This window comes from Neophocaena asiaeorientalis, unplaced genomic scaffold (assembly GCF_003031525.2).
Source record: "Neophocaena asiaeorientalis asiaeorientalis breed wild unplaced genomic scaffold, Neophocaena_asiaeorientalis_V1.1 scaffold342, whole genome shotgun sequence".
Lineage (NCBI taxonomy): Eukaryota > Metazoa > Chordata > Mammalia > Artiodactyla > Phocoenidae > Neophocaena > Neophocaena asiaeorientalis.
This window is the reverse complement of record NW_020174037.1, coordinates 1,463,344-1,490,499: the sequence shown is the minus strand read 5'-3', so window position 1 is coordinate 1,490,499 and position 27,156 is coordinate 1,463,344. Positions and strand designations below refer to the sequence as shown.

General features: G+C 35.7%; 1 protein-coding gene across 2 annotated transcripts in view; it reads right to left on the bottom strand.

Moving 5' to 3' along the window:
- The window catches only part of FSD1L (fibronectin type III and SPRY domain containing 1 like), a 65,280-nt gene that overhangs the window by 16,594 nt on the left and 21,530 nt on the right, over positions 1–27,156 (bottom strand). Inside the window, exons 5-12 of one of the 2 annotated variants that reach the window (XM_024753665.1) lie at positions 22,456–22,478; positions 17,064–17,185; positions 12,138–12,347; positions 10,783–10,881; positions 6,583–6,712; positions 5,649–5,681; positions 967–1,067; positions 261–512 (exon numbers count right to left, since the gene is read on the bottom strand). In XM_024753665.1, coding sequence (XP_024609433.1) covers positions 261–512; positions 967–1,067; positions 5,649–5,681; positions 6,583–6,712; positions 10,783–10,881; positions 12,138–12,347; positions 17,064–17,185; positions 22,456–22,478 — 970 coding nt within the window. The remainder of the gene's footprint in view (positions 1–260; positions 513–966; positions 1,068–5,648; positions 5,682–6,582; positions 6,713–10,782; positions 10,882–12,137; positions 12,348–17,063; positions 17,186–22,455; positions 22,479–27,156) is intronic. The other variant, XM_024753666.1, reaches the window with a different exon arrangement.

Genomic DNA, 27,156 nt, shown 5'->3' with positions numbered 1-27,156 from the left:
CAAGACTAAAATTAGCAAAATCTCTTTTTCAAACTTACTTAGTATATTATAGATGAGTGCTTTTGCAGGCCTGCAAGCAGACATCGCGTGCCCTTTCAGTCAATTACAGAGCTGAAATTATGTTTGTGATCAAATCCTAGAAGGTCAAAATACCCTTACCACAATACTAATGGAAATTCTGTAGAGATGATTACTAACGAAAAGTACTGAAATACAAGCAACGATGATGAAATAACTTAGGAGAAAATCAGTAAACTTACCCCCATCAAAATCACAAAATACACCTATTCTTTCAGGAACTGTAACATCCAAGGCTTTGACTTTATTATTATGCTTTGCCGCAAATGTGTTTTGTAGCCAGTTGTTGACATGGATACACCAACTAGTGTTTGTCTTTCCTAATTGGTCAAATTTCCCCAAAGTCTTGTATGCTACTCCCACGCTGTAGGATTTACAATCCTTCTGGGCCTTGACCTCCCAGTAATGTTGTCCACTTTCAATAGCAGTGTCTCCTACAAAAGATCAGAAGGTAAATTTGACTCTTACCTCTTCCCTATGAGTCACAGAGTTTTACCTATATCTTGTCCCACAAAATGGCACAAAAAATCTGATTCAGGAGAAAAATCATGCTAACACACAGACACTAAATGCAGAGTATCTGCTATAATGACTTGTACATTTACTGCTAACTTTTCTGAATATAAAACGCTTCAGAACTTTTCTTCATTACTATCCTCTCAAGAGTTATAAATGTGGAGCACTATGTAAACTGAAGCAGAATTTAAAACATATCAATAAAAAGACAATTTGAAAACCCACCAAAGTAATTAAGCTTCAAGAGGGAGAAACTTTGGCAACAATTCATTCAATACACAGGCAGCCACTCCACCACTGAGTGTAAAGTCCACCAATGTGACTACGATGCCTTTAATCTGAGATAATGAAGAACTATTATGTTTATCCTACCCAGCACTGTATATGATTCCCCAGTAAAACGGTCTCTGCTGCCTCTTACTGCTGGTGGCCTGGAGCCTATGGATGTCCGTTTAGGGGATGGTGTACCACTTCTAGATAAACAGGAACAAAAAGAAAAACAAATATTCTATGTTGCACATGTTTCACAAACTAAAATTACAAATCAATAAATAAATCTTTCTAAAGATTTCTAATCACGCTGCACAAATAGCAACATTTAATTTTATTTGAATTATTTATTATTAAACAGATTTGTCAATTATAACACTTAAATGTAAGAAGTCATCAACATAAAGCATGCTAAAAACACTAATACCATGCAGACTGAGCAAGGCTTGTACAAAGAACATACAGTTGAAATATGAGACAATACAAAAAGGGAAAAAAAGAACTCAAGGGGAAAAAAAAGAACTCAAGAAAGATAATGGATTATAGCTTACATTTCTTGCAGTTAAATTTAGATGAAAAGCAAGACTTACTTTGGTAGGAGAAATGCTTTATAATACGTTATTATCCTGTGCATGGATTTGGGTAATTGCTATTTTTCTTTTTAAGACTTATTAGAATCAAAACTAAATAACCTTTTTTATAAGCAGTAGGTATTGGGTTGGCCAAAAGGTTCGTGCAGCTTTTTTCCATAAGATGGCTCTACTAGCGCTTAGTTGTCTTTAACTTCATTCGAAACAGTTTTGTTAGACTATATTGTGACAGCTATCATATCAGTGTGCATTTAAAAAAAAACATCAAAATCGGTGAATTTTTGTGTAGTCATTTTAATACTGAAGATGGAAGAAAAAAAGCAACATTTTCAGCATATTATGCCTTATTATTTCAAGAAAGATAAAAACGCAACTGAAATGCAAAAAAAGATTTGTGCGGTGTATGGAGAAGGTGCTGTGACTGATCAAACGTGTCAAAAGTCGTTTGCAAAGTTTCGTGCTAGAGATTTCTCACTGGATAACATACCACGGTTGGGTAGGCCAGTTGAAGTTGATAGCAATCAAATCGAGACATTAATTGAGAACAATCAACGACATGGGAGATAGCCGACCTACTCAAAATATCCAAATCAAGCACTGAAAATCATTTGCATGAGCTCGGTTACGTTAATCGCTTTGATGTTTGGGTTCCACATAAGTGAAAAAAACCTTCTTGACCATATTTCTGCGTGCGATTCTCTACCGAAACATAATGATAATGCTTCGTTTTTAAAACAAATTGTGACAGGCAATTAAAAGTGGATACTGTTCAATATTGTGGAAGGGAAGAGATCATGGGGCAAGTGAAATGAACCACCACCAACCACACCACAGGCCAGTCTTCATCCAAAGAGGGTGATGTTGTGTATATGGTGGGATTGGAAGGGAGTTCTCTATGATGAGCTCCTTCCAGAAAACCAAACAATTAATTCCAACAAGTACTGCTCCCAGTTAGACCAACTGAAAGCAGCACTCGATGAAAAGCGTCCAGAATTTGTCAACAGAAAACGCATAATCTTCCAAAAGTATAACGCAAGACTACATGTTTCTTTGATGACCAGGCAAAACCTGCTACAGCTTGGCTGGGAAGTTCTGATTCAACCACCGTATTCACCAGACACTGCACCTTTGGATTTCCATTTATTTCGGTCTTTACAAAGTTCTCTTAATGGAAAAAATGTCAATTCCTTGGAAGACTGCAAAAGGCACCTGGAACAGTTCTCTGCTCAAAAAGATAAAACGTTTTGGGAAGATGGAATTATGACATTTCCTGGAAAATGGCCGAAGGCAGTGGAACAAAATGATGAATACACTGTTCAATAAAGTTCTGGGCGAAAATGAAAAATAGGTATTTTATTTTTACTTAAACACTGAAAGAAATTTTTGGCCGACCCAGTGTTTTTGTTCTGTATCTTTTCTTCTTAAAAACAGCAATTACCCAAATCCAGGCACAGGATAATATCAAGTATTATAAAGCACTTCTTCTACTAAAATGGACAAGATGCAACCTGCCCTCCCTTTATCAAATTATATGATACGGTAAACTGGACAGCATTAAGGCCTCTCACTAACTCCCCAAAACTCAAAATAGATCAAATCCCAAAGATGTTTAAAAAAATAAGATTTCAATTATATCAAATCACTGCATTCATAAAACAAAAAAAATTTATAACTTACCAGTAGTAAAGAAATAAAGGGAAAGCATGGCAAAAAGAAAAACAGATATAACTGCTAAGAATGGCAGCTTAAATTTCAGAGAAAAATTAAATAAGGAGATGTCTTCCTTTGCAGCATTCTAGACTTCCAACCCTAAGTACATTTTTGCAAGAAGTACAAGAGCTGTTATTGTTTTAAAGCAGTGGTCCCCAACCTTTCTGGAATCAGGGACCGGTTTCGTGGAAGACAATTTTTCCATGGACCGGGGGAGGGATGGTTCAGGTGGCAAGGCGAGCGATGGGGAGCGATGGGGAGCGGCAGATGAAGCTTCGCTTGTTCACCTGCCGCTTACCTCCTGCTGTGCACCCCCCCCCAAGACGACCGTTATGGGTCACGGCCAGGCCCGGGGCTTGGGGACCCCCTGTCTTAAAGCAAACATGATCCCATCCTTTAAAGACACCTCAGTCACTCAACTATCTGAATTAAGCCTCTTTGTTACCTCTACTCTGGATTGTTTTACCAGCTTCCCAGATGATCTCTCTGCTACCCAATTCATTTGTTCACTGTTAAGAGATAAACCTAACTGATTCTCCTACTTTAAAATCTTCAAGCACTTTCTTACTGCCTACAAATGCCTTAGCTTGGCTTTTCAGGTTCTTCTTGATTTGGGCCCACTCTGCTTTTCCAGCCTTCTCACCTCTGCAGAGCACTATCCAGCTAAATATAGTCACTCAAGTGTCCCTTAAACTCAGGCAATCTGCTTCAGTGCCTTTTCCTTTCCTTGCACCTTCTCTCACTGCAAGTCCAAACGCTACACATTCTTCCACTTATTTGAGAACCAACCTAAATACCATTTCACTAATGAAGGCTTCCCAGATCCTACCAGGCTAAATAACTTTTCTGAAGAGTCCAGCTCCAGGCCAAAATCCTATGTATGATCTTTCAGGCCCAACAAGAAGCAATTATAAATGCTTGCCTTCTCTACCCCAGACTTGGTACAGAGCTAGTTCACTGGGGTTTCTAGAAGCAGTTGCAATACCCCCTGCAACCCCAAGCTCATATGAATGTCTGCATTCCTAGATTGGGTGCCTGTATTCAGAGGCCCCCTTACAGCAGGGGGCCCCCAGCTGAGACCCTTTCCAGCTGCCTCTTCAGAGACCTCCTTAAAAAGGGCAGGGGTCAGGGAGCAGTCTGAAGACACTTTTCTCCACTCTGTCTCAATACTTTTCTACTCCTAACCTTTCCCCCTCTCTCATTTCCTTGGCCTCAGGTCCATAAAACAATAGGAGAAGCCTTTTGTTGGGGCCTTCCTGGGCAGTGAGATGACCTCAGATACTCACCATCTGCCATCTGCTCTCATTTACCTAACCCTCACCCTGAGCCATTCTGTTGTGAAAAGTGGAACCCTGGGGGGAGCTAACACCCTTTCCTTTGTGGCCTCTAGCTTATACTATCACAGTAAGTGCACGAAGTCTTGATTGTTACTTTCAGTTTGGCTTATTGTCCTAACTGACCACTTCAACGTGCGGCAGCTCAGGAAATCTTTCTTCCTCTAAACTCCCTGATTCACACATACTATTACACATCATCTCTATCTTGTATTATTGTTATTTATATATAGAGATATATCTCATCTACATAAGTTAGGGCAAATTCCTTGAAGGCAGGGACAGTGTTTACCCCTATAAACTCCAAAATATCCAGCTGACATCCTGCAGTGAACAAATATTTATGGAAAGAATAAATGTATATAACATTCCAGAAGTAGCCTACATAATAAAATACTCTTAAAAGGAGGGAAGAGAGAAAGAGAAATAACATGATGAAATTCTACACATAAGTATCCTAAAAATCTCCAAATGACCAAATGAAATGTCACTGATTCTATTAAATCCAGCAGCACTTTACAATTTATAATACACTAACTATGAAATCACTTTCACCAATAATAAGCAAATAAACTAGAAAAAAGAAAAGATAATTTTGAAAAGAGAACACATTCTGGTTTCTGGGAAAGATAGGCAGTATCTTCAAATTAGCACATTATTACTTGTGCAATTTGAAGTGATTCATCTTTCTGGCACTGTCCTAATAACTTCAGTAATGACCTTTATTTTTTATCCTTGATGCTTCTGAAACTGCATGATTATTATAAAACATAGGACACTTCAAACCTACCTCATGTCAAATATATATAAATGCAAAGCTGTAATGTTAGATATATTGAATACAGCACAAGAAAGGTGCCAAGTATAAGTAAATGCAGAAAAAAATCAGATAAAGGAAAATAATTCAAGAAAGACTTTAAAGCAGAGCTTATTTTGTTATCGTATACAACATAATCCAAATAATATACAGCACATTATAATGCTGTAAATTCAAAACATAAGCCACCAATACAGACAGTCTACACAGACCAATATTTTAGCTTATGAATGCTGCTGCAATGGCTTCTGCTTATTGGTTAAAGAAAAATAAAAGTTATTCAGCCAAGCTAGATATACTAAGTCCTAGAACTATACAGACATAGATCATCACCTTGTATGTTTCTTCAGTGAAGTAACATGGGCACTGTCAGATAAAAATAGGCAACTGTTAAGAGACTGCTTTACAACTTAAATTTAACAGTTTATAGTAAAATTAGATCAAAAGCCTGCTGAGGAATTTCTTTTGATTCACTGTTTAACTCACAGTGATTACCTTATTTTAGTTTGAGCAAACTTTATCTCTATTTAAAGAGGCCCCCATACTTTGAGACTATCTAAATAAGTCCTACAATAATAAAAGGTCCCAAGCCTGCCTCTTTGTTCATAAGGCTGCTGATCAGGGGCCAGACACTGGGACTGTACATGGTAATAGCTGTCATTCACTGCAGACCTTCGGGTAAGACAGGTGATCTATAAGTCTAAAATTCAGGAACTATTGCTAGGGATTTCTCTCTAAGCAGTTCAAAGTGCTGTAGATATAACTTTAAAGTAATGGAATACTGAAATAAAAGGTGTAAGAAGAGGATTAGGAAAGAAACTTAAAAAAAAGTAATGAAAAATGTTAATGACAAATTCAAGTACTGATAATATTATATGCTTCACTTTGGTGTTACTAATAAGAATTTTTTTAACATCTTTATTGGAGTATAATTGCTTTAAAATGGTGTGTTAGTTTCTGCTGTATAACAAAGTGAATCAGCTATACATATACATCTATCCCCATATCTCCTCCCTATTGCGTCTCCCTCCCACCCTCCCTATCCCACCCCTCTAGGTGGTCACAAAGCACCGAGCTGATCTCCCTGTGCTATGCGGCTGCTTCCCACTAGCTATCTATTTTACATTTGGTAGTGTATATATGTCCATGCCACTCTCTCACTTCGTCCCAGCTTACCCTTCCCAAGAATTTCATTTTAAGTTATTGCCAAGTAAGAATCAATGTACAAGCATTTTATTCAGATAACAGATTTAATAAACTAGCTTACCTGCCCTTGTTCTCTTTTCCTTTAATTTTGCTTTCTTGACCTTTTCCTCCAGTAGGATCCCACTCTACACAGGTATCTTCAACTCTCAGGTTCAAATGGGAGGATGAGTTATCCAAACTGAAGTTAAGTGCTAACCAAAACAATATTTCAATTTTTAAAAATGTAGCATATCTCTAGTTTCTGAAGCATAACCATCATCACATTGTTTTCCTACTCAATGGATTTAACACTGTATATAGAGAATAAAGTTCCAATTCCTAACCCTAAAATTTAAAGTCTACAACGATAAAGCCATAATCTACAAATTCCTACTCTATTTCCCATTATTCTCCTCTATATATCTATCCTGTACTCCAACCAAATACAACGTACTTTCATGGCCACTGGTCTTTCTGCTATTCCTTCTGCTGGAATCAATAGCCTCAATTTCCTATTATTAGAGCATCAGCTGATTGTTATGACTAAATAGGAAGAAGAACTGGTAGAATTAAGGATGAGGAGAAAGTGATGTGGTGTAAAAAATTATAGAGCCTGGCACACACACATTTTCTCTTATGCCCTAACACTTAATAATTTCATATTTAAGCTCTTAGTGGTTTCAAAATAAGGCAAGCACAGAGAAACAGGCCATGATGGCAGAAGCAAGGGAACTAACCCAGCTGATAGAGCTAAAGATGACATACATGGCAAAGAACAGACTGGGGAGAGGGGCTACTTAAATGAAATCAAATTTTAAAAATCCAAAACAAAACTATGCTTTTCAAATTATTTGGTATCAGGGGAACTATCTGTACTATTCCCAAGACTTACTCAGAACTGCTAATTTAGGAAATCAGTGTATCACAGCATTACCTTCTCCCTTGGATACTGAGGGTTAATCATTGAAATGTACTGATTCACAGCTGAGTAATGCACAGTTCTTCCTATTTAATATCCTAAGACCCTAACTGGGTCTTAGACAAGGTATTATCTACTACATAGTTACCAATAAATCTGCTTATTAGTTATACTTCCCTCCAAAAATTGAAATTTCTGGTAAGTACTCAGTGAAGAAATATTCCTTTACAATACCCCATTTCACTTAAGGATAATACGTGATTTAGCTAAGGTTTCAGTGTATCTGTGAAATATACATCATCAAACAACAAAATATTCATATAGAGAACCTAGTGCTTACCTAGTGAATCAAGAATCCTTTTATACTCTACTGTTTCGTAAAGAGCACTTTAATTTTACCTATGCATCTGACCCATTGCTCAGTGTATTTTAAATATTCTAAATACAAATCTACTGACCATAACCACTTTTAGAAAATGTCATACTATATGCAAAAAAGTTAACAGCTTTCAAAATCTGCACATAAACAGATAAGAGCTTACTGAAAGACGAAATAATGCAGCTTTTCAGTAAAAATGGAAACAGAATTCCTCAACAGGTGGGTTATTAAAAAGTTAGGATTAAGCAAAACTGAGACCCTGTATTACCAAGAAATGAACTGCCTTAAGAAAACAGGGTTAACCTCTATATTAGTTATTAGTTAATATATGTGAGGACATCTGCATTTTTGAGAGAAAGAAAAATTGGATATAACTCTAAGGTGCCATCACTCCCAGTTGCCTGTTAAAATCCTAAGGGAAGAAACAAATCCTAAAGCTATTCCCTGTGTTTGATGATGGAGAGATGAGTAGAGTCAAGGGTAGCAAAAACAGGTATCACCCCCAAGCCGCTTGAGACCAAATTTATCAAATACCACAGCACCCAAACAGTAAAACATGGGTTCCAGTCCCAGGGGTGCAACCTTTTATCTCTTCTTTTTTGGACACTGTCCCTTTATGAGGCCTCAACTAAATCATAGAGGCTCTCTAAGGTTAGAGGGTTAATACCATGCAGTTTAAAAGCAAATAAAAGACTGGCCTCAAAAGTGAGGTCTCAAATTTTAGTCCTGTCTCTCATATAAGCCCTGTAATATAGCCAGATATTAGTTTCCACATCTTTAAAAGTGTGAAAACAAAGTACCAAAAAAATTAGAACACAGACACAGATACGTTTCATGTGTTTAGTTTGTGTTGGTGGCTGCTTTCTAGGCACTGTAAAATTATATCATAGACACTAACATTTGAGGCTAGAAAGTAATTGGTGATTAATACCACATCATTTACCTTTACAAGGAAGTAAGGGATAATGTACTTTAAAAATTCTGGTCATAAGAAATATTATTCATCACTTTTGACAATTCCAATAACAGAAGAAATAGAGTTACATACAACTGGAGAGACAGATATTAACAATGTTCACTATTTTCCACACCAAGCACCACAAGTGGCAGGATATGAAGTTTTGGTAGGCCTCAACTATTAAATCTCCATCTCCCTCCCTTTCCCTCCAGTTCTTTGCTCATATACTTATTTCTACTGGTTGGTCAAAAAGGGCTGCAACAAGTCAAAAAATTAGTAAACAACTATTTAACACAGCATTTAAAAAATCTGACTTTTCTCTGGAGTTCCTGTTGTCATTAGTGGCCACTCCAGTGGTATGGAATAACCCTAGAAAACCTGTGACCCATAGTTTCTTGAGAGATAATTTTACTCTGAGTCTCCCAGAAGGTCCCAGAAGATTCAGTGGGCCGCAGCGTTTAGTATCAGTCTAACTCAACCCCAGGGGGTTTACCCCGCAGAGAGAACTGCTCAAAAGGACTAGAATCAACTTAGTCTTTCCCTACAAACCCTAAGACCAAGAATTTGACTGGTAAAATCTAGACATTGCTAACAGGAGCAGACAGCCCAGCTCCAAGGAAGCTACAAGCCAGTTATTCATTTTCCTGAATCTATGGAATTTGAATGGAAATGTACAATTCACCACATTTAGGCCCAAGTTTGGTAACTAAACATAAAAAGTAAATGAGAAGGTACAAAAGAAATAAAAAACATATAATATTCTTGAGGGAGGATATTAATAATAATGCAATTTTACCTGACAAGGGCTAAAATCAGTTCAAGTTATGTAGGAAGGATTATCTGCCTGTAAATATGACTATTTGTGAAATGGTAAAAATCTCTGAAGAAACAACAGTATCATCTCAGTTTGTTAACAAGTAATTTTCTAAGTAATTGCATTTCTTGGCTAAGTTATCTGTAGTTCTCAAATAAAAACATTTGCTAATCTAAGTTACTTCGACTTAGTTTTGTTTCTTTTAATCTTTCTGATGCAAACATATTATGAGTTTGTCTTGTCAATAACTTATGAACCTCATATCTTGTTTTATTGTAATATGATATTTTTATATCAGCCTCCAAATCATATCAAACTTCTGGCATTCAAACCCTATTTAAATGCTATATGAACTAGAGGTCAGTGGAACACTCTAAGGCCCAACTATCTAACAACAATGTGTAGAATCTGATTCTGGAAGTAAACTGAGTCAATTATCACCTCATGACTAGAAAGACCTCTAGCATTGTGGCCTTCAAATTAGTAAATACCTGAAGAATCTTCTGTGTTTAAATATGCTATTCTACAATAAATCCAAACTGTTCTCAGAGACTAGAAGCACTTACATTCCAGGCCCACAATAAGGTCTGGCACAGAACTTGTAAATCAGTTCTTATTCACAACTTTCCAAGCTAGTTCTAGGAACAGACTTTAACTTCACTTTCTTCACCTGCAAAATGGATATCAATAATATCTATTCTACTGATCTCTCAAGATGGTTTCAATGATCAAATGAAGACTTGTGAGCTTTGTAAACATTAATAAACTATATAAATGTTAATTTCTACAATAAGATTTTAGAAAACAAAAAGAACCTGAACTAAACTGAATATGTACTTTCCCATTATTGAGTCACAATCCATTCTCTGGGAAAACTCTGGGCAAACTTCAATCATGCGAATATATTTATACTAGACTGAAATTTGTAAAGTAAGTATGCATGAGAGAACATAACATCATCATCAGTCTATTTTACCCATCTGAATACCATGGTAAAAGAAAAACTAATGAAAGCCACTACTGTAGTCCTAATTTTCCCATCTTAAAATTCCTCCTGCTGAAAATTCCTTTGCGGGGAGAGGGGGGTAAGCTGGGGGGAATCAAGGTGGGAAAGGAAGGCAACTATACATGAAATGTTTCCTGTCACGAAGTCTGGAATAATTACTGATGTCAAGTTCTGTTTCATGCTGTACAAGTAGCTACTGAACTTACCTTTGGTCTCTAGAGTCACTGGATCAGAATACTCTCCGGCCACAGCCCTGTTACAAGCCCGCACTCTGAAGTTCATATACTTTGAATCAAACTTTAGGCCTGAAAAAATGAAAAATGGCTTTCAGATATGAAAAGTAAAGGAATCTACTCCAAAAGTATGAGTATGAACCTTCAAACAGACATTTTTCCCTCCCTGGAACTATCTTTTTACTCAGGAAGGGTACAAATTTACGTTAAAAGGGTAATAATGCCTGAAATAAGAGAAATCATGATTTATCTATTATTTTCTTCAAAATAAATTATACAGTTTATCACTGGGCTTTTTAAACCTAGCAATAAAAAGATACTCTCAAGCCTCATAAGTAAGGTTTCATTCATGGAGACACACTACAGTTTAAAATAACATATTCAATTTCTGCAAAGTAGACACTATAGATTTTTTATATTTATGACACATTGTTTCATATGTGAAAAATGAATTTGAAGAGAAAGTGAAGCATAAGGATTAAGGGCTAAACTTTGAAGTCAGTCAGGTCTAGATTAAAAGCTCAATCCAAAAATTACTAGCTATGGGACCTTCAACAACTTGACGGAGCCACAGTTTTGTATCTGTTAAAATAGAAAAGAGAAAACCAACCTCTTCACCGTAAAGACTAAATGAGATGTATTGTACTGATTAAATGAGATGTACTGTGTAATACACTTCAGCCCAGCTCCTGACAAATGGTAAGTGCTCAGTAATGGTAACGCCACTAATGTTACTGCTCACATAAAACCAATATTGAACAACTCAGGCAACATTTGGCCATTTCAAATACCCAAAGTCCCCTATACATGCAGATATGTTTTTAAAGACTATCAAAAGGCCAACACACAAATTTCTAATACCAAGTCACAGCTTAACTTTAAGTATTATCGTGAAGGTTATCAAAAAAGGGTAAAGGCAAGTCTTTACAGTATCACTGAAATGCGGGGTAGTGTATACATCTGGGCACGAACCTGTGTCCCCTGCATCGGCAGGCGGACTCTCAACCACTGCGCCACCAGGGAAGCCCAGCTTTTTTTATTGTTAGAAAACCAAGGTAAAAATTAAATGTCACTCTGAAATACAGTTTCCAGAACATCCTTTCATGTTCGTTTTAAATACACTGTTTTACCAGATTGCAAATATCCAGAAGTAATTAAAATGAAGGTTTTCTTGATATTTGAAGAGAAATTCATTTCCATAATAAATATGTAAAAAGTCAGCTTGGCTAAAGAAACTTAATAACTTCATCTTTTAATGTAATTCAAAATATTTTTCACAATTACATCTATCTTCCGAGAATGAGATTCATGAAATGCAGTCATCTTACCTGATAGTGTATATTCAGTACCCTTAATATTATCAATTATCTCCCAGCATCGCTCATCCTTTACACGTGGAAGTCCATCAAAATTAGTTTTCCTATATTCCAGTATAAAATGATCAATCTTATTATCTTCTTCTGGCATCCTCCAAGCTACTGTTACAGAATTGTCAGCCACCAAACACTCTACTGGATCTATCTCTGGAGCTTTGGGGACTGAAGAAAAAAAAAAAGCTCGTTTCTCACTATAGTACTAATCCAGTATTTATGTTTGTCGTTCAAATTATGCTTTTCATGTCGCTTTTAAACTGTTCAATTGAATCAGGCTAAGAGAAGGGATACCTTATAAATGCAAAATAACCATTTTTCTAGCTCTGTTTTAAAATTCATGTTTCAAAGTTTTTCATAGACTTATTCAAAGTATATTAAAACCCTAGTTAGCAAAAAGCAATTCAAACATGCTAAGAATAAAGAATCAAGAATGATTTGTTACTTCTCAACACGTTTTTAATCTGCTATTTCAAACAGCTGGAGAATATAAATTAAATCACTATTGACAAAATAAAATAACTTGCTTTGAATCCAAAGATAAAAATAATTCAAGGTATTTTCAATGTATTTAAAAAACCTAGTTTATAAAATAACTGTAATTTCTCAACACTGAACAAAAATGAACTCCGCAACCCCACAAAATATTTAAGAATTTTTAAATGTTTCTCCAAAGAGTTCTATGATTCATTAAAACAAACTGAGGTAAATGAATCACAATTAACATGAATGAACATTAATCAATTTCTTTTCCATGAAAGAGGTTTTCCATAGCTCCTCAACATTAACAGATGTTCCACTTAAATAGCAGGCTAACTGGAGAATGTGGTCCTCCAGTGATACAGATGGGTCTGAAATGTGTGAAACTGTGCAAGTACTGTATCTAAACCTTTTGTTGCTAAAAAAAAGTTTTAAAAGATTTACTCCAAGTATGTAAGGTTGGTTCAACATTCTAAACTAGTTTAATGTAAACTATCACATCAGTAGAAGAAAAATCAGATGATCAGAAGAAAAATTATATGAGCATATCAATAGATGGAGAAAAAAATATTTTACAAAATCCAACATTCACTCATGACAAAAGCTCTCAGTAAACTAGGGAACTTTACTTGATAAAGAACATCTACAAAAAAAACTACAGTTAACATTAATGTTGAGAAACTAGATACTTTTCCCCTAAGGCAATGACATCCCCTCTCTCCACTCCTACTCAACACTGTACTGGAAGTTCTAGCTAAATGCTATAAGACAAGGAAAAGAAGTAAAATATATACAAATTAGGAAGGAAGAAATAAAACTGTCTTTGTTTGCTGATGACATGATTGTCTATGTAGAAAATCTCAAAGAATCAACAGAAAAATTCCTGGAGCTAACAAGCTTATAGCAAGACTGCAGGATACAAGGGATGAACAGGCAGAGTACAAGGGAATTTTAGGGCAGTGAAACTATTCTGTATGATAAGGTAGTGGTGGATACATGACATGATCCATTTATCAAAAGTCGTAGAACTGTATAACACAAGAGTGAACCCTAATGTAAACTGTGGACTTTAGCTAATAATAATTTATCAATTACTACAAAAGTACTACACTAATGCAAGACATTAATAACTGTGGAAACTGTATGTGGGGGAGGAGGGGAAGTATATGGTAACTCTGTATTACCTGTTCAATTTTCCATAAACCTAAACTTGTTCTTAAAAAAAGAGTATTAATTTTTTAAAAAACTATAACAAAGGAATTCTATACATGAAAATTCAAAGCAATGTGAGAAATAACAAAGTAAACCAAATATCTTAGATACAATAATCAAGACCAAGATGAAAGGAATTTGATATACATTTTAAATCTTCAAGCCTAACTAGTAAGAAAGGGAGGAAAGGAGAGAGGTGGGACAATTGATCTCCATTAGCTATAGTCTTCAAAGTTGAACTACTGCATGTGTGTAATTGTACAATAAATACTTGGAATCTGATATATCTTATCAGTAAGACAACAAAGAAATAGTTATCATTTCTCATTATGATTAATTTCCTTCATCTGTCTGTAGGGGTTTCATTCCTATAATACATTACAGATGTTAGTCCCTTGTTACCGGAATATAAGCAATACAGACTACTATTCATTGTTATGGGAAGAGATACAGGCATTCATAAATTTAATATGCTGTGCAGTGCCTACATGTGAGGAAATGTAACGGCCTATGGCATGTAGTAATTTTATAGTTTTGCTGAGTTAAAACCTGTACTGAATGTCCCAAGAGGCTTATATACAGACAGAATCACTTAATTTGTAAGTGGGTCCAGCTAACTCCCCACTATCTATCTCCCAAATTCAGCTACCATTCCAGTAAGAATGTACTAGCAAGAAGATTCTTCTTTCTTGTGAATAATGGCCCCAGAAGAAAGCAAACTTGGGAGGGAAAAAGAAAATTTAGATAATTTAAGTCAAATATTCTGTAATAACCTATATGGGAAAAGAATCTGAAAAAATGGATATATGCGTATGGATAACTGAATCACTTTGCTTTACACCTGAAACTAACACAACACTGTAAATCAACCATACTCCAAAATAAAATAAAAATTAAATTAAAAAAAAAAGAGTGGTAGGTCAAATTAAGAGTGACTTGGGGGCTTCCCTGGTGGCGCAGCGGTTGAGAGTCTGCCTGCCGATGCAGGGGACACGGGTTCATGCCCCGGTCTGGGAAGATTCCACATGCCGCGGAGCGGCTGGGCCCGTGAGCCATGGCCACTGAGCCTGCGCGTCCGGAGCCTGTGCTCCACAACGGGAGAGGCCACAACAGTGAGAGGCCCGTGTACCGCAAAAAAAAAAAAAAAAAAAAAAAAAAAAAGAGTGACTTGGATCTGATATGTAGGAAGTTCACCCAATATTCTAAACAGAAGAGAAGAGTTTCAACAAATGTGGGATAAAAGTTCAGGGGAAGATGAATGTTCGTAAACTTGTAATATAAAAATATTAGGAAAGACAGAACTCTCTTTAGAAATGAGAATGGAAAGCAATTCACAGCAACTTCCATAAAGCAACAGTTAAATTGTGTGGACATTGGTGTAAGAATTTTGCTAATGTTTTTCTCTGCATGTGAATGTAAAAGGACAACTGACATCAACACTGCCACAAACATGTTTCTCTTCTTGGCTGCAGAGGCTCAGAAAGGATATAAACTCTAAGTTTCAATGTATAAATAATGGCTTAGAGCAGAAGAAAATGACTGTAATTATTATCATCCATCATCATCACTTACAATGTGCAGGCTCAGGTAAGTCCAAAACTCATTACTATACATAATTCAGTATAGAGTTGATTTTTGCAGTGTTTATAGAAGGAATTATTAAGGGATGAAGGTATTCATTTTTAAGTTAATCTGATTGGATCTTATAGGAAATGTTTATGCTCTAGCAGAATACAAAAAATTAGTAATATGAATTCACCTTTCATAAATTTTAACAACCTATTATACCTTCCTTCAGGATGAAACTCCTCCACAAAAGGATTTCTTGCTTTTCATTATACCTCATTCCTTCAGACTGTCTTAACAGTCTGCAAAAGAGGAAATCCTAACTGTGCATGCAATCTACTTGACTGTACGGCAGACATGGCCTTGGTTTGTTAAGCCATCACTGAAAATCAAGGAAAATAATGGTGAGAAGACTTCTTTCTTAGTAGTTTTTTTAAAAAATCAAACTACTACTACTCATGTGTATATTCACAATCTACCACTCCTGACTCTCCTTCTGAAATGAGCAGTAGTGTGAATGAAAATATAATGGTTAGGAATTCTGAAGGGCCAATTTACAGATAGGTATCCACTGACAAGTACGTATACTTCCTTCCTCTACAACTATGATTCCTTCTCTCATCTTTTCCTTCTCTAAACTCCTCTAGAACTTCTGATCTATACCACAAAAGTTAATACTTCACTTGTACTACCATTACTAGTTCCATTATAGTTTCATGACTACTAACTTTGTCTTTCCAATCATATTCTAAAGTCCTGGACTAAATCTTCAGAGAAGAAAAGAATGGTTTCATATGATCAACATTCTCTACTCAAAAACAGCTAACCTCCAAAAACCATAAACCTGTAAGCAAAACACTTTGCTTTCAAGAGATTTCCTGATCCCCCAAATCACCAAGTCCAAATTGTTTTAGCTATCAACTTAACCACATTACTTGATGTTAGTAAAAAGAAAATAATAACCGAAAGGTCCTTAACTGGCTCTTTCACACCTGTGGACAATAACCTGGGACTCAATTTCAAATGGTTCTGACTGCTGGAATACCCTCATACTAATACTCTAATAAACCAATGTTAACACATTACTACTGGAAATAAAATTCCATCTGAACCAGCAACCACCACAATAATGGTAAAGATAACCGTTAACTTTCACTGCATGTTAAATATGTGCCAGGTACTATTTCAAGTGCTTTAGAGGTCTCAATTCATTTAATCCTTATAAAAACCCCAGAAGGATAACATCACATTTTAAAGATGAAGAAAATGAGGGAGAGTTAAGTAACTTGTTAAGGCTACACAGCAAGTAAGCGGTAGCCAGGATGCAAATCTATAAGTCTGGCCCCACGACTCACTGTGAACCACCATGGCATGTTGCTTCTCTCTGCCAAACTAGCAACAAAAGGTATCCCTTTCTTGGGTTCTTAAAATGGAATCTTTACTATCAGTAAAATAATTATCTAAAAATAAAGACTAGCAAATTCAGTTATTCCTTAGCTGAATGAAGAAAAAAAAAACACACTACACTTCCTTAATATTTACATTCTAATGTTCATTACAGAAAAATCTTGAAGGAAAAAAAGGGTTTTTTAAATAACTTTACATGTAATATATGTACTAACTTACCTGGCAAAAACTTCAAAGTTTGCAATATCTGTCTTTCCTGAGAAAAATCCACCATTAAATGAGTCATGATGTCACTGACCTTTGGTTTCAAAGAAAGGCGAAAAGCTGAAGCCATTGTCACTCTACAGAAAACACAAACATAAACATTCTTTTAAAAATAAAAGAATGGGAAGTATCGTATCATATTTAACTTATAAAACGAACAGATAGAACTTACTTCACTCTAGTGATTTCAGAAGCTATTGCTTTTAGATCTTTTGAAAATTAACTTAATAAAAAACTGTAAAATGTTTTTAAATTTAAAGACATTTAAGGTAACCCTTAAAGAACCTTCCTCCAGCCAGTTTTACAAAATTGCATAAAATTACAAATAACTCAAGAGACAAATATCCAAGATAAATCATCTTTAACAGACCCAACAATCATCTGAACCTCTGTACACTCAATCTGATTTCCTGATGCCAGCCTCACTCCTTTTCATATGCCAAATAATGAACTGTAAATATACCCTGATTCAAACATTCTGCCTAGTTGTCACAGCCATTCCATGTGTCCTTAAATAAAAGTAGAGGTACACTGAGCAAATACTGCATAGCTTGGTAGTTGCTATAGGCCATGGATGAGAAAGGAGAGAAGTAAAATTACAATTTTGAATACCATGCTAGTAGGTATCACTCTGATCTATCAACATCAACTGAATGGAAGGAGACAAGAAGAAACAGCCCTGTGAAACCACATGCCATGGAAATAATAGAAAGTCAATAAATATATTTTAGATGAATGTGGTATACAAAACAAAGAAAGGAAGAAGCCATACCAGACATAATTTTACCCAAAGCAGGGGGAAATTGTTCTGTCAATTAAAACTAGAGATTAAAAGAAATTCTCATATTCTATTTGTTTGTTATTTTATCTCAAATTTCAATTTTTCATATTACAGTAGATTTCCACATGTATCACAAAGTAACTCTCCTTATTATCTTTGGTCAAAAAATGACACAAAAATGCTATTCATGAATGTTGTCCTCCTAGTACAGAATTTGGCAGAGGAAGTAAACAGAGCTGCAGGAACAAAGGGAATACCAGGCCTAGTCATTCAGATCTACCAAACTACCCTAAAGATCAATGGTATGAAAGGTATCAAACATATTGCTGTATTCAGTTACTTGGGGATGAAAAATGTCACACTGTTGCTGTATTCAGTCATTTTCTTTCATCTTAAAACTAGGAAAGTAGTCACTTTAGTAGTAACAAAGAGTGAACAACAGCTGATCTATTTATCAAGAAGAAAGTGCTATGAAAAAATGCTCATCATCGCTAATAATTAGAGAAATGCAAATCAAAACTACAATGAGGCACCACCTCACACTGGTCAGAATAGCCATCATTAAAAGTCTACAAAGAACAAGCGCTGGAGAGGGTGTGGAAAAAAGGGAACCCTCCTACACGGCTGGTGGGAATGTAAATTGGTGCAGCCACTATGGAGAACAGTATAGAGGTTCCTCAAAAAAACAGAGTTGCCATATGAGTCAGCAATTTTGCTCCTGGGCATGTATCTGGACAAAACTATAATTCAAAAAGATACGTGCACCTCTATGTTCATGGCAGCACTATTCACAATAGCCAAGTCTTGGAAACAACCTAAACGTCCATTGACCAATGAAAGGATAAAGACGATATGGTACATATATGCAATGGAATACTACTCAGACATAAAAAAAGAACGAAACAATGTCATTTGCAGCAACATGGATGGAACTAGAGATTATCACGCTAAGCGAAGTCAGAGAGAAAAAAATACCATATGATACCACTTATATGTGGAATCTAAAATATGACACAAATGAACTTAACTACAGCACAGAGATAGACACACAGACAGAGAGAACAGAGTTGTGGTTGTCAAGGGGTAAGAAGGGGTTGTGGAGGGATGGAGTGGGAATTCGGAGTTAGCAGATACAAACTATTATATATATCAATAGAATGGATAAACAACAAGGTCCTACTGTATAGCACAGGAACTACCTTCAATATCCTGTGATAAACCATAACGGAAAAGAATATAAAAAAAGAATGTATATATATATGTATAACTGAATCACTTTGCTGTACGGCAGAAATTAACACATTGTAAATCAACAGCACTTTAATTTAAAAAAAAAAGGAAGTGCTATACTAAAAAACAATTTATGGAGAAGGGAACTCACACTTAACTGAATGGCAAGTATAATGCTGAGCATTTCACACATTATTACTTTAAGCTCTTGGTTCTCAATAATAAAATTTCAGATTACATCAATAAGAAGTTAGGAACAAAGGCTAAATCTTACATATGTTGTTCTTGACAGTCCCAAGTATCTTTCGATTTAAAGACTTCTTAAAAGAGCTATATTCAGATAGGTACTTGGTAAATGCCCACTGAATCAATGAACAGGTTTGAACTTACTTGGTTGCTTCTAAACCTGATGATTTAAAAGTTTGTTGAGAACTGTTGAGAAAAATATCTGAAAGTATTTTAAGGAATTTAAACCTGAAACTTTATCCGTAAAACTTGATTTAACCATTATGGCCTCTCCTGTGATAAACGATAATGGAAAATAATATTTAAAAATGTATACGTCTATGTATACCTGAATTACTTTGCTGCACAGCAGAAATTAACACAACATTATAAATCAACTATACTTCAATTAAAAAAAAACCCAACAAATAAAAGCATAGTATGTACACTCTTCAAGATAAATCTGGGGGAAAAATATCACTATGGCCTCAAAGAAAAATTATATCCCCTAAAGATATATCAGAAAGGCCTATCAAAGCCTAAAAAAAGAATAATGACCTTTATTTTCTAGACAATGAAAATTTCAGTCTCCATAAATCAAGTTAGATGTACAACAATGCTATAATTTTCCAAAAGACTGAACTTTTTATTTTTAAACTGAATATATTTAGACAACTGTGCCTCAAAGCCCAAACTAACAATCTAAAATCCACAGATAGTCTCTACATTACAGGTTCCATGTGGTTAGGAATGTTTTAATTCACCTTGCCCATTTTTTTTTACTGGAGTATAATTGCTTCACAATGTTAAGTTTCTGCTGTACAATGAAGTGAATCAGCTGTATGTATACATATATCCCCTCCCTCTTGGACCCCCCTCACCCGACCATCCCACCCGTCTAGGTCATCACAGAGCACCAAGCTGAGCTCCTTGTGCTTTATAGCAAGTTCCCACTTGCTATCTATTTTACAGATGGTAGTGTATTTATGTCAAATCTAATCTCCCAATTCATCCCACCCTACCCTTCACCCGTGTCCACACGTCCATTCTCTACATCTGCGTTTCTCTTCCTGCCCTGCAAATAGGTTCGTTCATATTACCATTTTTCTAGATTCCACATATATGCGTTATATACGATATTTGTTTTTCTCTTTCTGACTTACTTCACTCTGTATGAAAGACTCTAGGTCCATCCACATCTCTACAAATGACCAGATTTCGTTCCTTTTTATGGCTGAGTAATATTCCATTGTATATATGTACCATTTGGTTCATTTCTAATAGTAAAAGCTGAACACAAGGATCTCTTCCTCCTAGTTTTATTTTTGCAAAGAGAAAATAACTGCAAGGTTTCTTTCAAAGTCTTTGGATGGCCCAAAGCCTGATTAGGAAGTGACTTCTAATCCGAAAATCATGGACCAGGGCAGGATTTTGTGCAGTAGGTGGCTAAACAGAAGAATACTCTAGCCAGGGTGGAAGAAGGATTACTTACAGCAAATTCCAGCACACATAACCCAAATATACCTTATCCAGAAAACTGACCTACCTAGCATCCATTCCTCATACAGCCAATACTTTTCACTTCCAAACTCTCATAATCTCCTTTCTACATCCAGGATTTATAAGAATAATCCAAGTCTTTAAACACTCCCTGATATAAAATATACGAAAAATACTGTATAGCACAGGGAACTGTACTCAATACTCTATAATGACCTACATGGGAATAGAACCTAAAAAAGAGTGGATGTATGTGTATGTATAACTCATTCACTCTGCTGTACACCTGAAACTAACACAACATTGTAAACCAACTATACTCCAATAAAAATTAATTTTTAAAAAATATGCAAAAAATAGAAAAATTAATATTTGTGCTAAGAATGCTATGACTGCCATGTGAATCTTGCCTCTAGTCAAATAAAAGGCCACTAGAAAAACACAAGAGTTGAAGTCTTCAGCCAAGATTAACAATACAACAGTGGTTTTCACATAATACATACAGAATAATTTTGTGAATTATCTGATGAATAATTTAATCTAGGACTCAGAGTGGTGCTTTGAAGAGCTGTGCCTTTCAGAGAATTTCATTTTCCTCAAATGAAGAAACCTTAAGTGATAATTTCACTACACTCAATGCTCAGTGACTAGCCAAGCAGATCAAAACCATCCGTTCTGTGATAACCCAATCCAAAATTGCCAACAGCTCTTTTAGCCCTTTCGTACATTCATTACAGCAAATACTAAATTACCTGTGCTAATCCTGGCTCTACCAATGGTAAAGACCTTTAAGCCAAAGCCTATCATCATTTTCTTTAGCCTTCTCCTCCCACAAACTAGACAGTAGTGGCATTAGAAATAGAGATGGCACCAGGAACAAGATGGAATGAGAATACAAAGGTGTTAAACAGGAGAGCAGTGAAGTAGGAGAGCAATAGCTCTTGTTTTGTGTGTGTGGCTTTTAAGGACTTTATTGACCCAGCAGGTCCAGTAGGTTGAGTCCAAGTAGTACATCTGAGACACAGATCACAAACATAACGAGTTATCATCAGGCTGGCTTTTGTTGCTGTGGTTGTGATACCGACCAGGGTTCTTGGCCTTCCCCCGATCAACAGAAATTGACTAGAGGCCAGACAAGAAATTCAGGCAAGGCTTTATTGGGGCTGCGTCAGCTGCAGGAGGGAGCGAAAAAGGAGAGCTTTAGCTCCTGAGGAACGAAATAAGGCTGTAACTTCTCATAAAATAAGACACGCTTATATTGGTAAAATTTAAGAACAACAAAAAATACATTCAGGAATATATATGTTTTTAATTATTCAAAATGGTTCCCCATCTACTAGCATAGCTAATTAAGAACTGTACTAAAACTATATTATACCAGAAATGAAATTCTTTTGGAAGTACATAATTGTCAATAACTATGTTTTTTAAAAATCTTGCTGATATACTGTTTATTCCGGAATATATGCAGAAGACTTTTTCTCTTCTTTTTTGCACTTTGCCATTAGGTGTATTTATTTTAACCAACAAGATTCTGATAAGAAACTTCTTGAATTTCATTTCTGACTTCACTGTTGATACTTAAATAAAAACGTAGGTTTTATACCATACCTATCCTTGATCTGTCTGGCAGCCTTGGAGCAAATCAGGGAGAAGAGAAAGAAGGCAGTTAGTGCTTTTCATGCAAGTTTCAATGGCAGTGACATGCAAGAAAAGTTAGGATAAAAACCCTGAAATAGATTAGTTCATATTCACCAAAACATAAATTACAAGAAATCTGTACAGTTCACATCAGCTTGCATAATGTGATGTTAGAACTATAGTTGGAAATCCAGTCCCGATATAAATCACCTTAAAATAAGGAGGAAAATTTAACACTTCAAACTAATTCCAGATGACTATAAATGTTTTTTCTTACCTTAAGATTATCAACACACACCTCCACTTTCATTCAGTCTGACACTCTTCAACCAGAACAATCAATCTCCTTCATGGGGCACACATTTCTATGCATTCTGATGGTTTTCTTATACATTTCAAATCTGCTCTTCAATTTTTCTTCAGAGATCTCTTTCACCACTTCATAAATGGTTCTTCCAAGTTTTCTCTACTTGCCTTCACTGGGCAAGGACTTTGTATTCTGAGAGCTTGCCTGCTAACATATAAAACTAGGCTGCAGTTCTACAATCCTTTACCTCAAAAAATGAAGTTGTAATGGCAAAAATTCAGACAAGGAGAAACCAAAGAAACACTTCTAGCAATAGGGTCTTTCCCTCAGATGACCTCAGAGAAGCTGCCAACTTAAACCTACGCTACTTAAGGTATCTTTTATTTTTTTGAGAATGCTAGCACAAGTTTAGGAAGAGGGCACAGCTATTACTCAGTGCTGTATGTCACAGAAAATTGATGAAAAATACATGCAGAAACTGCTGTCCCCTTTAAATTTACATACCATATAATAGGTCCAACAAAAGGTTTTTTCCCCACACTGACCATCATAATTAACAACACATCTAATATAGAACATGGCTATTATGCTTGATATTCTAACCCCAGTGTCTAGCATAAAGCTCGGCACATAGTAATATTTAATAACTACTAAATTTAATTGAACATTAATTAGATGTATTCAGCAATGTTTCTGTTGTCTCTCTTCTTCAGTTCTAATATTGTTCTTACTTGGTATTAGTCATTTTTATACCCATCCTAAAATATTCTGGTCTGCATACCTGTCTACACAAAAAGCACAGAATTGAGATTTAGAAAATGAGCACATCCCATCACTATCATAATCAACTCCATGACCTTGTATACTAATCATTCTATTTGGTCCTTAATGTTTCTAAAGATGCATTCCAAGCTCCAGACACTACAGCAAACAACCCAATTCTGTGGCATCTATAATACGTGCCGTGAGTCATACATAAAAGTACAAAGTACCTACTTTGGTACTAGGAGTAAGAAATGTTAAAAAAAGTCAATTACACATACATCAGAAACTAATATTGTATGTCGAATTTACCTTTAAAAAGTTAATTACACTGATTTTTTAAAAATTATTGTCATTATAGCTAGAATTATAACCAAAGATTTTTATACAAGTGTGAAAGGAGGGGAAGAGGAGACTCGACTCTGCACTTGATGTTTCTTTACACATGTTGTGTCTAGTATTAATTTAGTAAGGTGCCATTTTTTTAGTGCATCTGTGTGCAAGTGTGCACATGTACACATGCATGTAAAGCTTTCATGTTATTGTTTAATATACTAGGCTGTTCATGACAAACCAGAAAATAGATGAAAAGCCAGATAATCTAGGAAAAATTGTTGCCATGTATTTATATATGTATTTATATATGTATCCCATGTATTTATATATATAAATACACCCAGTTGGTAAAACTGGAGACCCTCCATGGTTCCTCTTTCATTTAGGTTCAAATTTTATAGTATATACACTGTATAAATGCAGGAGAGGTTGAAGAAGTTATACTGTGCAATGAGAAAAGGATAGAAAGTCTCAAATTATGCAGGTATTTCAATATAAGGGCCCAACTTCAAGAAATGTCTTAAATTGGAAAATAGATTGTTTAATTTTTTCCTGGAATTTCTTCTCCCAAAGCAGAAAGCTGTCCAAAAGATATACATTAATATGTTGCTTGATTCCTCTAAGTTTCAGTTCCAAGAGTGATGCATTTTTGTCAATTAAACGTCTCTACTTAATGAGTACCACCTGATCCCAGGATTTACCACTGCTCTGTCTCCAATACATTTATTTGTATCTACATAATACCACTTCGTGAATTATGAAGAGGTCTCAGTGAATACTTAGATTTTTAGGTTATGACAGTGTACACTATTGGAAAGCCTTCAAGAAACATTAGTCATATTACTTTGCTCAACATCACTATTTTCAATTTGAATCACTATTTCGATTTCAATATTCTACTGAAATCCTGTTTGCCAACAATTCATTTCTCTCTCTTATCATCAGAGATGGCTCCTTTCTCTCTCTCTCTGAGATTCCCTTCCTCCATCTCTCAAATGTTATTTAAAATAAATCTTACAATTCTGACCCTTTATTTTACCAGTTATGTGAATCTGTCACCTGAGACCAAACTTCCTTAAATAAAACTGTAATAATAATGGAGGAGTAATCACAAATGGCTTTTTATCACTACCAATTAAATATAAAGTATTTAAACCAGATCTTTTCCCAATCTGCAATGAGTAGATATAGAAACTACTTTCCTCCATGAATTTATTTCAGCCCTTTGAAGATTAAGATCTTATTGTTTCTATATTTCTTAATATCTTCATTTTTCTCATTTATAGAAAGACATTAGAAGCAAAGTACTCTGAAATAGTTCCATATATGGAGGAGCTAATTAAACAGTGTTTCCTAAACACAATTAAAATAGGAATAATAAAGAAGTTTTAGACCTTGCTTACTGTACTCAATGAATCATTTACCCAAACAGAACAAAATATGAGATTTCCAAATTTCTTCCCAACGAGCAGAAATTTTTTAACTTTTTAAAAATAAGGAGCATTAGACCAAGTTTTAAGAGCTCTGAGTTTCAGCCCACCACATTAACCAGCAAGTCACTTAACTCTTTTAGGACTCAATTATCTCATCTATAAAATGATGAGCACAATGATATCTTTGAACCCTAAACTCCATCCTAAACCATCTTATGTGTAGATAATGACTTTTTTAAATTATCTAAAATAAATTAAACATTTTAACAATCTAATTCTCCAAAATACAGGCTGAAATAGAGAAAGGTAGCAAGGGAAAAGTTTGTTAAAATCAGAGCACTGAAACAGCAACAAAAATAAGAATATATCTGTTTCTGAATGATAACTGCTGAGAGAAAAATATACTAACATTGTCAAAACAATGAATGTAACAAAGGCTAGATGTCACATTTTCAGGAGAAGATTTATCTTGATTTTGATTTGCAGTAAAGTCCAATAGAGTTCCTAGTAAAAACGTGAATGCCACGCAACATTGAGGAAACTTTTCAAGTTATGTCTATATGTTCACATTGTTTCATACTTCAGATTATCCTATTAGATTTGGGACAGATAATTTTGCAATGTTTCTTTCAGACAATCTGAAAATGACTAGGGGGTAAATATTTAATATTTTTTACAATATATTACTAAGACTTCTACCTTCACCCCAAAAATACCATATTAAGGATTAACTTGGAAAATGAAGGGGACTCAGTCAGAGAGAGTAAATAAGAGACTGTTTCAAAGTGCAATTTTCCCTTAGGCAAAAAATACTAGATTTCAAAAAAACTACTGCATACTGGTTGATTCCAAACATTAGAAGTTTTATATTTCCTATACATATATTTATCTGTTTATAAAAAGCACTATTTTTCCAAAAACATGATCATTTAAAAGTCTTCTTCACAAAACCCTAGTAAATAACTTGAAATAAACATGGAATACAGGGCTTCCCTGGTGGTGCAGTGGTTGAGAGTCCGCCTGCCGATCCAGGGGACACGGGTTCATGCCCCGGTCTGGGAAGAGCCCACGTGCCGTAGAGCAGCTGGGCCCGTGAGCCGTGGCCGCTAAGCCTGCACTTGCAGAGCCTGTGCTCCGCAGCGGGAGAGGCCACAACAGTGAGAAGCCCGCGTACCCCCCACCCCAAAAAAAAAACAACCATGGAATACAGTACCACATACATCTGTACTCTATGACTAAGTACATTTACATAATAGGAGACTGCATTTCTGTAAGACATAAACACCTACAAATGAAGTAAAGGTGAAAAGTTATAGTTTGAGCTATTCTTAAATATTTAGACTTGTTTTTAAACTGCCGTCATAACTGAAACATTCATGTTTTTTTTTTTGGCCACACCGAGCAGCTTGCAGGATCTTAGTTCCCCGACTAGAGATCGAACCCGTGCCCCGTGAAGTGGAAGCACAGAGTCCTAACCACTGGACCGCCAGGGAATTCCCTTCATGCTTTTGTTGGTGGTCCTCTCCTCTCCCAGAATTCCTGACTGCAGCCACAGAAGGAGTTTCTGCCAGTACTACGTCTGCTCCCTTGAAAATACTGAGTGAGCTTCCACCCCTCTCCTTATTTGCTCCTTCCAGTGGTCAGAGATTGACACCTGCTGAATAATATTCTAATGGTGAGTTACTGTGAGTCAGAAGTTGGAAATACACGACATCCTTTCTCCCTTTTCATCTGTGATCTAATCTAGAAGACTGTTTCCCTTTCACCTTATTCTGTACTTTTTTCTCCAGTGTAAGCACCTGTGGGCAGGTAACCATTCCCTCCCTCCTTGTC